At 46.2% G+C, this 14176-nt stretch overlaps 1 protein-coding gene across 2 annotated transcripts in view; it reads left to right on the top strand.

Annotated features, from left to right (window-relative positions):
• The first annotated feature begins 4204 nt into the window (after positions 1 to 4204).
• CYP24A1 (cytochrome P450 family 24 subfamily A member 1) overlaps positions 4205 to 14176 on the top strand; it is a 14860-nt gene continuing 4888 nt past the window's right edge. For both annotated transcript variants that reach the window (XM_007457604.1, XM_007457603.1), the window contains exons 1-7: positions 4205 to 4868; positions 5090 to 5280; positions 6709 to 6802; positions 8640 to 8736; positions 11190 to 11281; positions 11944 to 12055; positions 13522 to 13667. In XM_007457604.1, coding sequence (XP_007457666.1) covers positions 4611 to 4868; positions 5090 to 5280; positions 6709 to 6802; positions 8640 to 8736; positions 11190 to 11281; positions 11944 to 12055; positions 13522 to 13667 — 990 coding nt within the window. In that variant the 5' untranslated portion in view covers positions 4205 to 4610. The remainder of the gene's footprint in view (positions 4869 to 5089; positions 5281 to 6708; positions 6803 to 8639; positions 8737 to 11189; positions 11282 to 11943; positions 12056 to 13521; positions 13668 to 14176) is intronic.

Raw genomic sequence — 14176 nt, 5'->3', positions numbered from 1 at the left:
TTAAGACTGCGCTTCCACTGCAGGGGGCACATGTTCAATCCCTGGTCAGGGAACTAAGATCTCACATGCCTCATGATGTGGCCTAAATAAATAAATAGTAAAATGACTTATAAACTTGAGTGTATACCTGTGTTTTTCATCTCCTTAGAAATGAACCTGCTCTTTTAACGAAATTTTAACAAAAGTTCTCTCCATGTAACTGCATTTTGGAGGCTTTAAGATACATTTTTTCATAGTATAATTTACCCAAAGGGCTGAATTCTACTCAGAAATCATCAAGCATATACAGGGGCCAAATGGACGTTTGTGAAGACAATGGTTCATTGCACTTCGGCTGATATTTCAAATATTCATCTTAACCTTCCTAAGACGTAAGTATAGTAACCCCCAATTTTATGAATGAGGAAACTAGGCTCAGAGAGGTTAAATAATTTGCCTAAGGTCACACAGCTAGTGAGTGGTAGAGCCTTGGCTTCAACCCAAGCTGTTGAAAGCCAAGCTATTATTTCTGTCATATAGAATTGCTTCCTGTATGACACTCAAATAAAACCCTCCAGGATTTTCCAACAATCTCTTCCTCAGAAAACAAAGAATGTATTGATACAGATCTTTCTCTTTTCACTTGTCAATGAGGAAATCATCAATGATCAATTGCTTATTATGTGCTTATTGGATGCTGGCCAAGGTAAACGGGGCGGCACTGTGTCATTTGCTCTAGCAGAGACAAAAAAAAAAAAAAAAAAAAAAAAAAAAAAAAAAAGAAAAGAAGACAATGTCTGTAATTTCAAGGATTTTGTGTGTGTGTGTCTAATCAGGCAGGAAACCCCAAGACAAATGCAACAGAGATTATGACCTTCATTATTTGAGAGCCCAAACCCTGTTAATTCTTATTAATGTTAACAATAAACATTTTAGAACCTTTACTATATGCCAAGGACTTTCAGTGCTTTGTCATCCTCAGAAAAACCCTACTGGGTAGGTACTTTCATTATCAGTACTTTGAGATGAGCTACCTGAGCCTGACAGAGATAAAAGTAAATTATCGCTGGTTGATCTGGCTCCTAAGTGGCTGAACTGGGATTTGAACTCACCAGCATTTCTTTGCTAGTCTTCCTCTGGCTTTATTCAATTATACAGTTTCCTGAGTCAAAACTACAGTATTAAGTTGAACACTCAGTATAACAGCTGAGACATCTATGTTGCCTCTCTTGTATGTAGTTTGCAAAAACCATGGCATACAACAGAGTAATATTGTAGGTAATATTCACTGAGCATTTTACTGTGCTAAGAACTGTAGATGTATTATTCTCACAGCAACCCCATGAGATTGGCTATTTTTATTACTCTTATTTCCAGGAGACTTGATCTTTACTGTGTGGTTGGTTCTAACACCATCCATTAGACAGATGTGGAAAGTAAGTCCATCAAGTTTCCACAATCAGTAAGTGGATATACAACACACCCGTTAGTTTAGCCAAAGCTCTGAAGCACAAAACTATGTATTAACATTTGATATATTTGAGAGAGTGCTGTGTTTCTCAGCACAGAGAAATCAGCCGTTGCCCTCTTCGGGACCCTCAACCTCACCCTCAACACACGAGCTCACACAAATGCGCATGTGCATGCACACACAACACACACACACACACACACACACACAGAATTTTGTCATCTGCGGTCACTTGGTGTGAGGGCTGGAGTATAATTATCCATTCAGGACTTGGTAAGATTTCCCGGAACAAAACAGAGGGCCTGGGCCTGTCTTAGTAATGATGGTGGGCCTGTACCAGGCACTTCAAGATCTCTCATTAGTAATTCCCAGCAACATCCCTATCCGGATGACTCACAGGGGCTCAAGCGACAGAGGAGGCCAAGGGAGGGAGAGTGAGTTTCTGGGACGAGGCTCAAAGTAGTCATTTTGTATTTAGCTGCACCTCATCAAAGACCGGTATGTGTTGATGTCAACCAAGTTTTAAAGAACCAGCACTGCTTTCTTCTGCAATCCGGGACTTCCTCCACTGGACATGAGAAAACAATTTCTCTGAAATAGGAATTTTCTTGCTGGCTATTATGAGACTAACGACTGCCTCCACTTCTAAGTATCTATTTGGAGTTTATAAAGCAAAATGATGATAAACTCATGTGAAAACCTAGCAAATCTGAAATTATTTTCCTTTCTGCTTAAGCACACCTGCAGAGAGAGAAAGAAAAGAAAACACAGCGGGGGTGGGGGTGGGGTGGGCAGATAACTCAATAGCTGACATAACAATAGGATTTAGCATTTCTTGAGCACTTACTATGTGTCAAGCACAGTGCCAGAAGAAAGGCACACAGTGGTGAACTGAATGGTTCTTCTGTTTGGGGCTTTTTATTTATTTATTTTACCACCATTGAGGCGTAAAACAACATTTGCACCACACAGCTCCACATATACTGATCCCACCCACCTACGTTTTGGAGATATTCCCATTTAAGAAACATTTCCAATATTCTGAGATATTCCTGGTTTAAGAAAAGGTGATGTAATATAGTATGTTGTGTTTGAAGGTACATAGTAAAGGCCAAAATCAGAAAATCTGGGTCTGACTTCCACATAACCCTATGATAAGGTCTGTGACACAGGGCAAATTATAGAACTCTCTAAATTTTAACTTTATTTATTCATTTATTTTTTTGCCATTGGGCTGAAATGGGAAATTCTACGTAAAATGTCTAGCTTAGTGCCTGGCTTATCATAAGCCCTAGAAAGCTTTATATTTGTACACTAAGTAACATATGGTATATATGATATAGTGTCTATTACATATAGTATATATTCTATAGCATACGCTATAGAATTGTACTATATAGTGTATATATAGATATCTATATAGATATAATACATTGTGTATGAATTATATAAATATATAACTATTACTTTTATTAACATTAACAGTCATTAACGTTTAATCAAGACAAATCTGGAATGACAGAGTTCAAGCTCAAGTCGGCCTGCAAAAGGTTTTCAAAAAACCAGCTAAAAGTTTACAATAAACTTACGAGAGAAGGATTTGACACCAGGGTCAAAATGACGCAGTCACGTGACTGAAAACCCTCAGAGGAAACAGAACTTCCCTCACCTCCTCCTTGGCTGGCGGTCGTTTTTGTACTGGATCAGAACGAAAGAATACGAACCACTTCAAAACAATCAGCAAAGTCTCCAACTTCTCTTCCTCGGTTAGTACAGAAAGTTCTACCCTTGCCAGCCAGAGGACTCTAGGAAGTGTGTGTGTGTGTGTGTGTGTGTGTGTGTGTGTGTGTATGGTGTGTTCCCTCCCACGCTTGCTTAAGATGGACTTTGTAGGGATGGATGGTGATGGTAGGGGCCGCGGTTCGAAGGTGCAGGTGCCTAGCTTTTGCACAAGGTGGTCGGTGTCCAAATGGAGGGAGGGGCAGATGCCCAGTCTCAACCACAAGCCCTGCTTTTGCCTCTCATTTCATAACCAGCTAAAATGGCAACATCAGGTGGAGTACTGACTGTGGACTACGTTGTAGGCGCTTTACCTGCACTCACTCATTACATCTTCATAACAACCAAAATGGAGCAGCTAGGGAGAAAACTCTCCAAATTCAGCGGCTCCTCCTTGCCCAAGTTAAGACCCTAAGGTGAAATCCCCTCTTCGGGTGCCTTTCACTAAGACTCAAACCTTCCCCACCTTGGGAGGTGCAGAAAGCCAACCTTCCTCAAAAAACACTTCCGTCCCGGCTGGCAAAAAAACTGGTTTCGGGCAACGCGCGGGCTCTCGGGCTCCGGCAGGCGCCAGCAGCCTACCCAGGGCGGTACTCGGAGACCTCGCCAGCGCGGCGGCGCGACTGTGCAAGCGCGAGGCTGCAGTTCCCGGCCGCCGGGGGAGGGCGGGGAGGCGCGCTCGGCGCACGCCCGGTGAACTCCGGTGAGCGTGCCTTCCCTGGGGGATTATCTCCAGGGTGGAGTCCGCGGTGTTCCCGCCCGGAGAGCCGCGCTCGGGTCACCCGAGGCCCGGCGCCCTCGCTCACCTCGCTGACTCCATCCTACTTCCATGCACCACCCCCAACCCCGGGTCCCGCGTCCCTCCGGGCCTGGCCAGCCGTAACCCACTCCGCCCCACTTAGCGTGCTCATTGGCTACCCAGGGCCTGCCCTGTCTCCATAAATACATGGTCCCCGGGCATGGAGCACGGAGAGGGACAGGAGGAAAGCGCAGCGCCAGCAGCATCTCTTCTACCTTCCTAGACACCTCCACTTCGCTACTCCAGAGCTGGAAGTCAGGCTTGCAACCAGCAGGCGGACTCACGTCCTTTCCTTTCCTCTTCCAAGAGCCACCCAACTCCCGGCTGCGCTCCTCCAGCCCCTGCGGCCAGCGCTCGGCGGACATCCGCCCCCTGAGGCTGCCGCGCGGTGCAGCGTCGAGCATCCTCGCCGAGTTCCTTTCTGCTCTCTGTCCGTCTTCCGCCCTCTCCATCACACCTGCTGCCCCTCTTTGCCTCTCTTCCGCAGAATCGTCAAGCCCCCAGCTCTCGCCGGCGTCTCTTTAGCCACCTCGCCTTTCCCAGCCCCCGCACATTCCCAAGCGCCCGGTCTCCCCCGCTGCCATGAGCTCCCCCATCGGCAAGAGCCGCTCCCTTGCCGCCTTCCTACAGGAGCTGCGCAGCCTGGGGCAGCCCCCCAGACCCGTGACATCTACGGCGTGCGCGCCCCGTCGGCCGCGGGAGGTGCCCCTCTGCCCCATGATGGAACAGGGCGAGGCGCAAGACGCGGCCGCCCTGCCCGGTCCCACCAAGTGGCCACTGCTGGGCAGTCTGCTGGAGATTCTCTGGAAAGGAGGGCTCAAGAAACAGCACGACACGCTGGTAAATGCCTCGCCGCGCTCCCAGTTCCCGCTCTGCTCCCCGCCTTGCTCTCCAAACCCTCCCTGAGGCGCGCGGTTCGGGCGCACGGTGCGTTCGGTTGCATGTCCAGGCTGCAGCGGGCCCCGGTCCCCCGGAGGAAGGAGGCGGGGAGGAGGGAGAAGCGCTCTTGGGACTCTAAAGGGGATGCGCGCTTACTTCGCACCCTGCCCGGCCCGCTGCAGGCGGAGTACCACGAGAAATATGGCAAGATTTTCCGCATGAAGTTGGGTTCCTTCGACTCGGTGCACTTGGGCTCGCCGTGTCTGCTGGAAGCGCTCTACCGCACGGAGAGCGCGTACCCCCAGCGGCTGGAGATCAAACCGTGGAAGGCCTATCGCGACTATCGCGAGGAGGGCTACGGACTGCTGATCTTGTGAGTCCAGGAAGCAGGATGGGGTTCGGCGGCTGGAAATTGGGAAGGGACGGGAATTAGGGTTCCCTGGGGTTGGACCCTTCTAATGCAGGGAGAACACGGAAGCCCGTACCTGCTGCGGTCACGGGCTCTTGCGTGGACTAGAGTGGGTGGAGGGACGTCTGGGCTGAGTACGCAACACTTGTGTTCTTTCTGGCAGGGGGGCTGGGCCAGGCCTTTCCGTCAAAGAAATGTCAAAAAAAAGGTTACGCGAATTATGATGTTCGAACTCTTGGGTGGAATGCGACTGTCAAGTTAGCGTGCCAGGCAAACATGTTATACAAACAAAAATATCCCTTAAAATTCTGCGACCCCTCCCTCTCCCCACTTGGTAGGTCAAACGCCAGAAGTTAACTCCTTTATGCTTTTGACAATGACCTTCCTTTGTAAAGGAAACTGTGGGAATTAGGAGATAGACCAGTTGGAAAGCTGGCATGGAGGGGTGTGGAGGTTGCATTTTAGAGGGAAATATTCTAATGTGATATGATTCCTCAGCTTTTACATTGTCAGCATTTAATACGTTAGCAAGTTTTTTACCCCCAAATTGTAATGCCTAATAGTCATACTTTTCAGGATATATATAATTACTGGATTTATTTATTTACGGCTACATTGGGTCTTCGTTGCTGTGCTGCGGCTTTTTCTAGGTGTGGCTAGCGGGCTCGCGGGCTCTAGAGCGTAGGCTCAGTAGTTGTGGAGCACGGGCTTAGTTGATCTGCAGCATGTGGGATCTTCTGGGACCAGGACTCGAACCCGTGTACCCTGCATTGGCAGGCAAATTGTTAACCACTGAGCCACCAGGGAAGTCCCTAATCACTGGAACTAAAAACGGTATTAATGCATGATGCATCACAGGCAGCGTGGTCATCTATAGAGCAAGGGCAAAAGGGTTCATGATGAGAACAGGCTTTTTACAGCCCCAGTGAATCTCTCACTGTTATTTGAAGGCAATGGCAAAATTCTAAATTCGAGGTGTTCTGTGAATGTGCCCTTCAACCCAATTCAATAGATTGAAAGAAGACAAGATTTTTTTCCTCAAACAGATCTGAGTTGCTGGTGAAGTGGGTGTTCACGTGCCCACCCTTACTGCTGGAAACAGGCCACTGGCCTCCCAGTTCAACCCCAGCGAGGGCACATCAAAAGTTCCGAACCCAAATATCTGGACTTGATCTTTCTGCGCAATCTTTGGCTCAAGGGAAAAGCGATTATTCATCGTATTGTCAAACCAGCCCCGAATATTCCAACACTGATTATTCTCTGGCTGTTTCTTGGCACGATTCTGTGTTCATGTGATTATACAGTTCATGAAGTCAGAGGGCTGGAGGTGTCTCTGCTTCTTCGTTTGTTTCCTTTCCGTCTGCTCTAAATATAATTCTGCTTCTCTCCCAGGGAAGGAGAAGACTGGCAGAGGGTCAGGAGTGCCTTTCAAAAGAAACTAATGAAACCAGTGGAAATTATGAAGCTGGACAACAAAATCAATGAGGTTTGCAGGACGGGGTTCGCTTTCCTGGTTCTCCTGGGGATGGAGGGATTTAATGGAGCTTCAAGCCACAGCTACAAAGTGCAGAAGAAAAGGCAGGCAATTTGGATGATTCAAGAGTCTTCCTTTTCTCCTCATTCCTCTCCACATCCTCCTTCCTTATTCCCCCCTCCTTCACTCCCTTTTAAAGTAGTATTACGATAAGGGAGCAGTTACGAGCATAGACTTTGACTACAGTCCTGGTTTTGAACGTCACCCCACCCCCACCAGCTATGTAACCTGACCGTACCATTTAACTTGCTCACTTTCCCAGTCTATAAACTGGGAGTAACAATTCCCACTCCATAGGTTTACTGTGAGGATTAAATGAGATAACACTATAAACTTCCTAGGTAGTGACAGCTGAGCTGGGTTTTTCAGGATGAGTAGGAGTCTGCAAGCCAGGCAAGGTGGGAAAAGGCATTCAGGCAGAGAGCATAGCCTGCTGAAAATATGGAGGCATGAGATGGTGTGTTCAGAGAACAGTACATTTAGTGCAGCTGAAGTGAAGCTTTCTCTGAAATGATGCTGGGCAGAGGGCAGGTCTTTACAATATTTTTGTGCCACGCTAAGGTTTTTAGATGTTATCCTTTAGCCAGCAGGGGCCCAAAGGGGGAAGGATTTAAACCTGTCGAGGATTCTTTTTACTCCTGTTCACTCTGGGTATTTATTTTGAACTGGACCCACATAGGATCATGTAGGTGAAAGACTGCAAATTCAGAAGCTTCCAAGGGCCAGGTGATTAATATAAATGTATAAGACAGGCCCAACAGGGATTTTAGCAAGCAGAATAGTGCGTGCGCTTTCTAGAGGGGACAGCTGCCCCAGCTCTGGCAGATGCCTGCCACATGGAAATGTAGACCCAGTGTCACCAGATCTAGTAATTATTATTATTTTTGATGACTAACGGAAAATTCATATGTTCATGTGAAATCTCTGGATTTTTTGATGGTAACAAATTCAAAGTACTTTTTAACATGCTATGTGGACAAACTAAACATGCCCATTAGTTGCACCTGTGGATTTTGTAGTCACATATACCCTATTTCAGACCCCAGCAGAGCCACTTTTATGTGTCCGAGGGAGAGTGCCTTAGCTACTCTCTAAGCCTCAGTTTCCTCATCTGTTACCTAGGAAATGGGAGTAATGACAGTACTTTCTACCTCATGAGGTGATTTGAGGATCAGCTAAGGTAATACGCTTTGTACCATGCCTGGTTCTATACAAGCCTCATTAAATGCAAAGCATTAGTCATCTAAAACCCTGATTGTGGAAACTGGCCTCTAGGGGCTGTATAGGACCTGTCCAAGGGGACAGAGCTGTTTAGTAAAGGCGCTGCGTCCACAACTTACAGTTCCCTGGCTCTAAGCTTAACATGCTTAATACAACACCAACCAGTAAGGAGACGTTTGCCTGCCCAGCTATGGAAGTGGCAAACCTCGGGGTAGCCAGAGTCCTTGAGACGTTGTCCCCACAGAGACACTGGGCTGATTCCTCCTTTGTGGTTTTTTCTCCATTCTGATTAGAAGAAATGTTTTCCTTTTCTTAAATTTAGATCAAAAGCTGAAACCTAAGCTTCAGGGAGGCTGCAGGGAAAGCTCAGGAAATAACCCAGGACAAGGGTGTTGGGGCAGAAGATGATCTGCCAAGGAGAATATATAATTAGTGATGATTCAGAATGAGTAACATTATGGGCAGTGAATATACAAGGTAGCAAAATCTGAAGCTAGCTTACTGAACTTGAAACTTTTGTTTTCCTTCAGTGACTGAAATGTGTCTTTGGTGATTTCTTTCTGTTAAGGTCTTGGCTGATTTTACAGGTGGAATAAGCGAGCTCTGTGATGAGCGAGGCTGCATTGAAGACTTGTACAGCGAGCTGAACAAATGGTCATTTGAAAGTAAGCTGTCTTCACATCTTGTTCATTTGATTTTGCAAGTGATTTTGAGGACAGACATGGCCCTGTGGGCAACTCTTCTGTAATCATACACTATTGCTGAGTAGGAAAGGCCATAGCAGCCCTCTTAATGCTTTCAGGTGTTTAGGTGATGCTTTACCCTCTGGATTGTTTATGTAGTCATTCAACAAACATTTATACAACACCTGCTATGTGCCAGGCACTGTACTAGGGACACAGCAGTGAACAAAACAGGCAACATCCTTGCTCACATGGAGCTCAGATTTTAGTAGGGGTGACAATCAACTAGTAAATATATTTTAATATATACTCTGCCAAGGAGTAAGGGAGTCAAGAAAGAATATAGGTTCCTAGGTGAGGCAGGTCTGCTTGGTAAGGAGACATTTGAGGTGAGACCTAAAGGAAGGCAAGGAGCAAGCCACCGGGGTATCTGTGGGAAGCCTGTTGGGACAGTGGAGACAGGAGGTGCAAATGTCCTGGGGTGAAAGCATGAACAATGTCTTTGGGGAACTTCGAGGATGCTGGTGTGAGTGGATTATGGGGGGAGGGGAAAGAGGAGCTGAGAAGGATTAAGCCGGGGCCTGAAAGTCCCCGCAAGGACGTTTACTTTGAGTCCGATGTTGAGCCATGGAAAGTTCCGAACAGAAGGGAGCATGGTCACTGTTTTCAAGGACGACGCTGGGAATAAAAGCAAAGCCCTGCCTTGATGTGCTCGCTGCCCAGTGGAGATGCAGGCAGGGGAACGAGGCAGCTGCAGTAGAATGGGGAGCACTTGAATGAGGGGGTTCAAGGCTGGGGGAGAATCCTAGTGGCTGCCTCAGCTGAGCATGGTCAGGGCCGCTTCACAGAGGTGGTACCGTCTCAGCCGAGGCCTGGGAGATAAGTAGGAGTTTCCCAGGTGAAAGTGAAGAAAGATGGAATGTTCCAGGCTGAAGGAACAGAGAGTGTTGTGTTGAGGAGAAAGAAGGGTGTTCTGAGTAACTGGAGCATGTCCAGCAAGGGACGAGGATGTCCAGGGCAGAGGATAGGAGGAAGCAGCGGCCAGCCCATGTGAGTCCTGTAAACCAGGGATGGACATTTGGCTTTGAGCCCAGAGTCCCTGGGAGCAATAGGAGAGTGATTTTAGCAGGAAGGTGCCAAGGTCCGTTTTGCCGGAAGGATCACTCTTGACTGCTGATATGAGGGATTGGAGAGGGTGCCCCGGGATGGAGGCTTTTGTCCTGACCTGTCTCCCCCATCAGATAGTTGTAAAGTTACAGACTGTCATCTTAGCACATGAGAAAGCCCCATGCCAATAAGAAATCCACAGAAGGTGTTAAGGGAAAGTGGGAATGATTATAGAGGAGAAAAGAAGAGTATGTTTTGGAAATCGTCCACTGGAAATACCCAAATTAAGGAGTATCAAATGCATTTCTTTGCAAGTCAAAGAAAACCTGACCATGGTGGTTGACAAACTATTGTCCAGCGTTATGAGAAGTCCTGAGGAAGCCAGTCCACAGCTGGCACTCAGTGATGTCCCTGGGACCCAAGCCTGTTCTGTCTTCCTTCTCATCCATCCTGAGCTAGTTGGCTTCTTGCAGAATGGCTCCTGCCCCTCCTGGCCTCACCCCTTCATTCTAGGCAAAAACAAGAAGGAAAGAGGGAAGAGCTAAACCAGCTGTACTTTCCCCTTTATCAAGAAAGCAAAAGTGTCTCCCTTGAATCTCATTGGCCAGACCTGGGTCATGTGACTGCTTTGGCTGCTACAGGAAGCCTGGGAAGTCAGGGAACAGAATTGTCTTAGATCGATCCTGACTTATTGCCTGAGGACTGATACACTGACAGCCTAAATAAAATCGGGGTTCTCTTAGGGAAGAAATGGGGAAGAATGAGTATGGAGTAGGTCATTAACAATGGCTGCTACACATGATATCAAGGGTAAACTCTGAGAAAATCAAGACATTACAGGAGAGATTCACTCATGTATAAAAATGGCTGCATCTTCACAGTGGCTTTTCTGATCAGGAGATTCTGCAGGGGATGAGTCATTGGACCTGGAGATAATTCTAGAAAGAGAGAAGAGTAATCAGGCCCCTTTCTCAGAGAATTTGCTTTTCCTCTGTTCTTCGAAAAGACCTCACTTTTCTTTTTTTTTTTGCGGTACGCGGGCCTCTCACTGTTGTGGCCTCTCCCGTCGCGGAGCACAGGCTCCGGACGCGCAGGCTCAGCGGCCACGGCTCACGGGCCCAGCCGCTCCGCGGCACGTGGGATCCTCCCGGACCGGGGCCCGAACCTGCGTCCCCTGCATCGGCAGGCGGACTCTCAACCACTGCGCCACCAGGGAAGCCCAAGACCTCACTTTTATGGGAAACAGAATTGAGCCTTTGGTAGCCAGCTAATCATAGACGCCAGTGTCATTGTGAATGGGTAACAGTGTTGATTATTTTAAATAACAGGCATCTGCCTTGTGCTATATGAGAAGAGATTTGGGCTCCTTCAGAAGAACGCAGGCGATGAAGCTTTGAACTTCATCATGGCCATCAAAACAGTAAGCATCTCCTGGGTAGAGAACCTTTCCTTATAAAACGTTCACAGAACCTAACAAATGCCCATCACAGTGTTTCCCAAGAGTGGCATCCACACATATTTTATTACAGTAGTTAAATGTTCATTTTAATATGTGTTGCATATTTTCATGAATGAATGTACATATACGTACATATAATAAAAAAAGGCACATTCAGTCGTTGTCAGGCAAGGTGAAAGTAGGTATTTCAGTTAAAGGTCAGTTGATTAAAATACTACTGCAAAGAGTCTGAAAATTTTCAGATTAAAATTTGGGGGATTGTTTAGGTTGTATGTAGAGATAGTAGACCCTGTGAAACTGGTTTTAGGAATGGCTGAAGTTTGGAAATTATTGGAAATGGAAATGGATATTAGATTTGTATCCTTTCTTCTTTTTTTATGTTTAGGTCATAAGATCAATTTTTTTATGAAACACATCCAGTGGAAAAGCATCCCAAAGATGATTTTCATATGTCCCTGGAGGGTGGGGCCGGGGACTGGTGCTGAGAGCCCTGAGGCGTCCTTGGAATTCCGGCCTTTAGGGGAGCAAAGGGTGCAGTTGTTTAGAATGCTTCTCTCAAGGAATGCAAGTTGTCTTTGAGAGAAAGAGAAACGGGGGTGAAAAGGCATTTGTGTTCCCCACAGATGATGAGCACGTTTGGGAGAATGATGGTCACGCCAGTCGAGCTGCACAAGAGCCTCAACACCAAGGTCTGGCAGGCGCACACTCTGGCCTGGGACACCATTTTCAAATCGGGTAACGTGGCCACATATACCCAGCAACCCTGTCTCCGGAGCTGCTGCCAGAAGGTCTGGATGACCTTGGCCTCAGCACCCCATCCTTTGATGGAGTTGCTCCTCTGGATTCTTTTGGGCTTTGCAAACTCATGAATTTGGGGATCATTTCCTAGATGAATTCTAGGAAAAGGCAGCAGGTAGTTTTCTGTAGTCTTCTTTGGGAACTAGGAGTGGTTAAAAGCAAGAGCTTTGGAGTCAAAGATTCCTGGGTTCAAGTCCCAGCTCTGTCATTGGGTGTGGTGGCTTGGCCAAATGCATTCTTTTTCATCCTCAGTTGTCTCGCCTCTAAAATGGGTTAATAGTGGTAGTAGTAGTAGTAGTACATACCTCAGTACAACTGTTTTCAGTTCTAATATAGATAACTTAAAACCTGGCATATGATCTAGTGGGAACTGTCACTGTTTCCTGCCAAGAAAATATGTAATATAATTTCTGAAAAACCTAAAAAAAAACAGAACCTGGCACAGTCCAATATCTCAATGGATCAGAGCTATTTCTGCTACAGGATGAAGGGAATATTTGGTGCTAAGTATTGTTCTGAGTATACACACACATACTCATTTAATTCTCACAGAAACCCTGTAAAGTAGGGTTTTATATTAGGCCTGAGTGATAGAACTGAGACACAAAATTAAAATTATCAAGATTGCATGCTAGGTAATGGCAAAACCAGGGTTGAAGCCAGGCAGAAGATCCAACTCTAACTGCTGTGCCATTTATTGTCATCATTTTTACCATCATCACCATGATTATTATTATGGTGGTGGCTTGTATGATGGATTGAAGTGAGGGAGGTGCATGCCTAGAATGTACTTGACGAACATCACCATTATTGTCAGCACGCATGGGCACTGCACATGTGTGTGTATGTGTGTGTTTATGTTTGGTAACAATGGGGGAGGGTTTCTCCTCTCCTCTGCTGCCAGGATTTGGGAGCCAAATCCCACTGTGCCTGTATCAGTGACCATATCTGCTAGATGCTTGGATATGGGACCAAGTTCTGATTCTGAGAACGGACCCAAATGCCACCTCTGTCTCATGATGAGCTCTCTCTCCCAAGCTCTAACCTCTTCCTACTCAAAATGTGACTGCAGACCCAGCAACAGCATCCCCCGGTAGCTTGTTAGAAATAAGACTTCCAGCCCCACCCCAGACTCTAGAATCAGAATCTGCATTTTAAGAAGATGCCCGGGGGATTCTTGTGCACGTTAATATTTGAGAAGCCCTGCCCCTGTGGGCATTGGTCAGGGCTTGCTGACTTAACAACAAGGCGGTATTAGCTTATCTAACAAATTGTCAAATTGTCAGATTGCCTGCAAAGACCCTTTAGATGTTGCAAAGGAGAATCTGATCCTGGGTTCCATTTCACTCTTCCTCCTCCTAATTTTCAGCTGATTTCCTCTCCCTTTTTCTCTTCTCCAACAGTCAAATCTTGTGTCGACAACCAGTTAGAGAAATATTCTGAGCAGCCCAGCATGGATTTCATTAGTGATATTTATCACCACAATCAGCTTTCAAAGAAAGAATTGTATGCGGCTGTGACGGAGCTCCAGCTGGCTGCAGTGGAAACGGTAAGGGTGGGCCCGGTTTTAGTTTGCTTAATCAACGGGCTGTAAAATCTTTTTCATGATGAATTTTAGGTAGTCATTCAACTCACCTATTCCATAAGGATTAACTGAGCATTAGCTTAGCAGACATAAAAATTCTCATACTAGAAATGTGCAGGAGACCCAGAGCACAGTCTTTGTGCTTAAACATATGATAGAAAAATTCATGTGCTTTAGAGACAGAAATCCGGTTCAGGGTATAAGTGCCACAACAAATATGCAAAATGCGACAGGAATTAAGAAGCAGTAAAATCCTACAGCACAGCAAGGTAGATAATCTAGGTTTTTAAAAACTGGATATATTTTAGGCTGTGCATGTTACTCCAAAGTGCCTAACTGTGGATGTTATTTAGTCTAAAAACATTGGAATACTCTCTGCAATTCCAATAATATTTTTTTCTGCTTAAAATTGTCAACAGAAGGAGTTTGGGAAACACTTGATTTCAGTTTAAAGAAACAGCTATTTTTTTTTT

The sequence above is a fragment of the Lipotes vexillifer genome, unplaced genomic scaffold, assembly GCF_000442215.2.
Source record: "Lipotes vexillifer unplaced genomic scaffold, Lipotes_vexillifer_v1.1 scaffold1186, whole genome shotgun sequence".
Classification (NCBI taxonomy): Eukaryota; Metazoa; Chordata; class Mammalia; order Artiodactyla; family Lipotidae; genus Lipotes; species Lipotes vexillifer.
The sequence above is the reverse complement of the archived record's forward strand: the minus strand, read 5'-3'. Positions and strand labels throughout refer to the sequence as shown.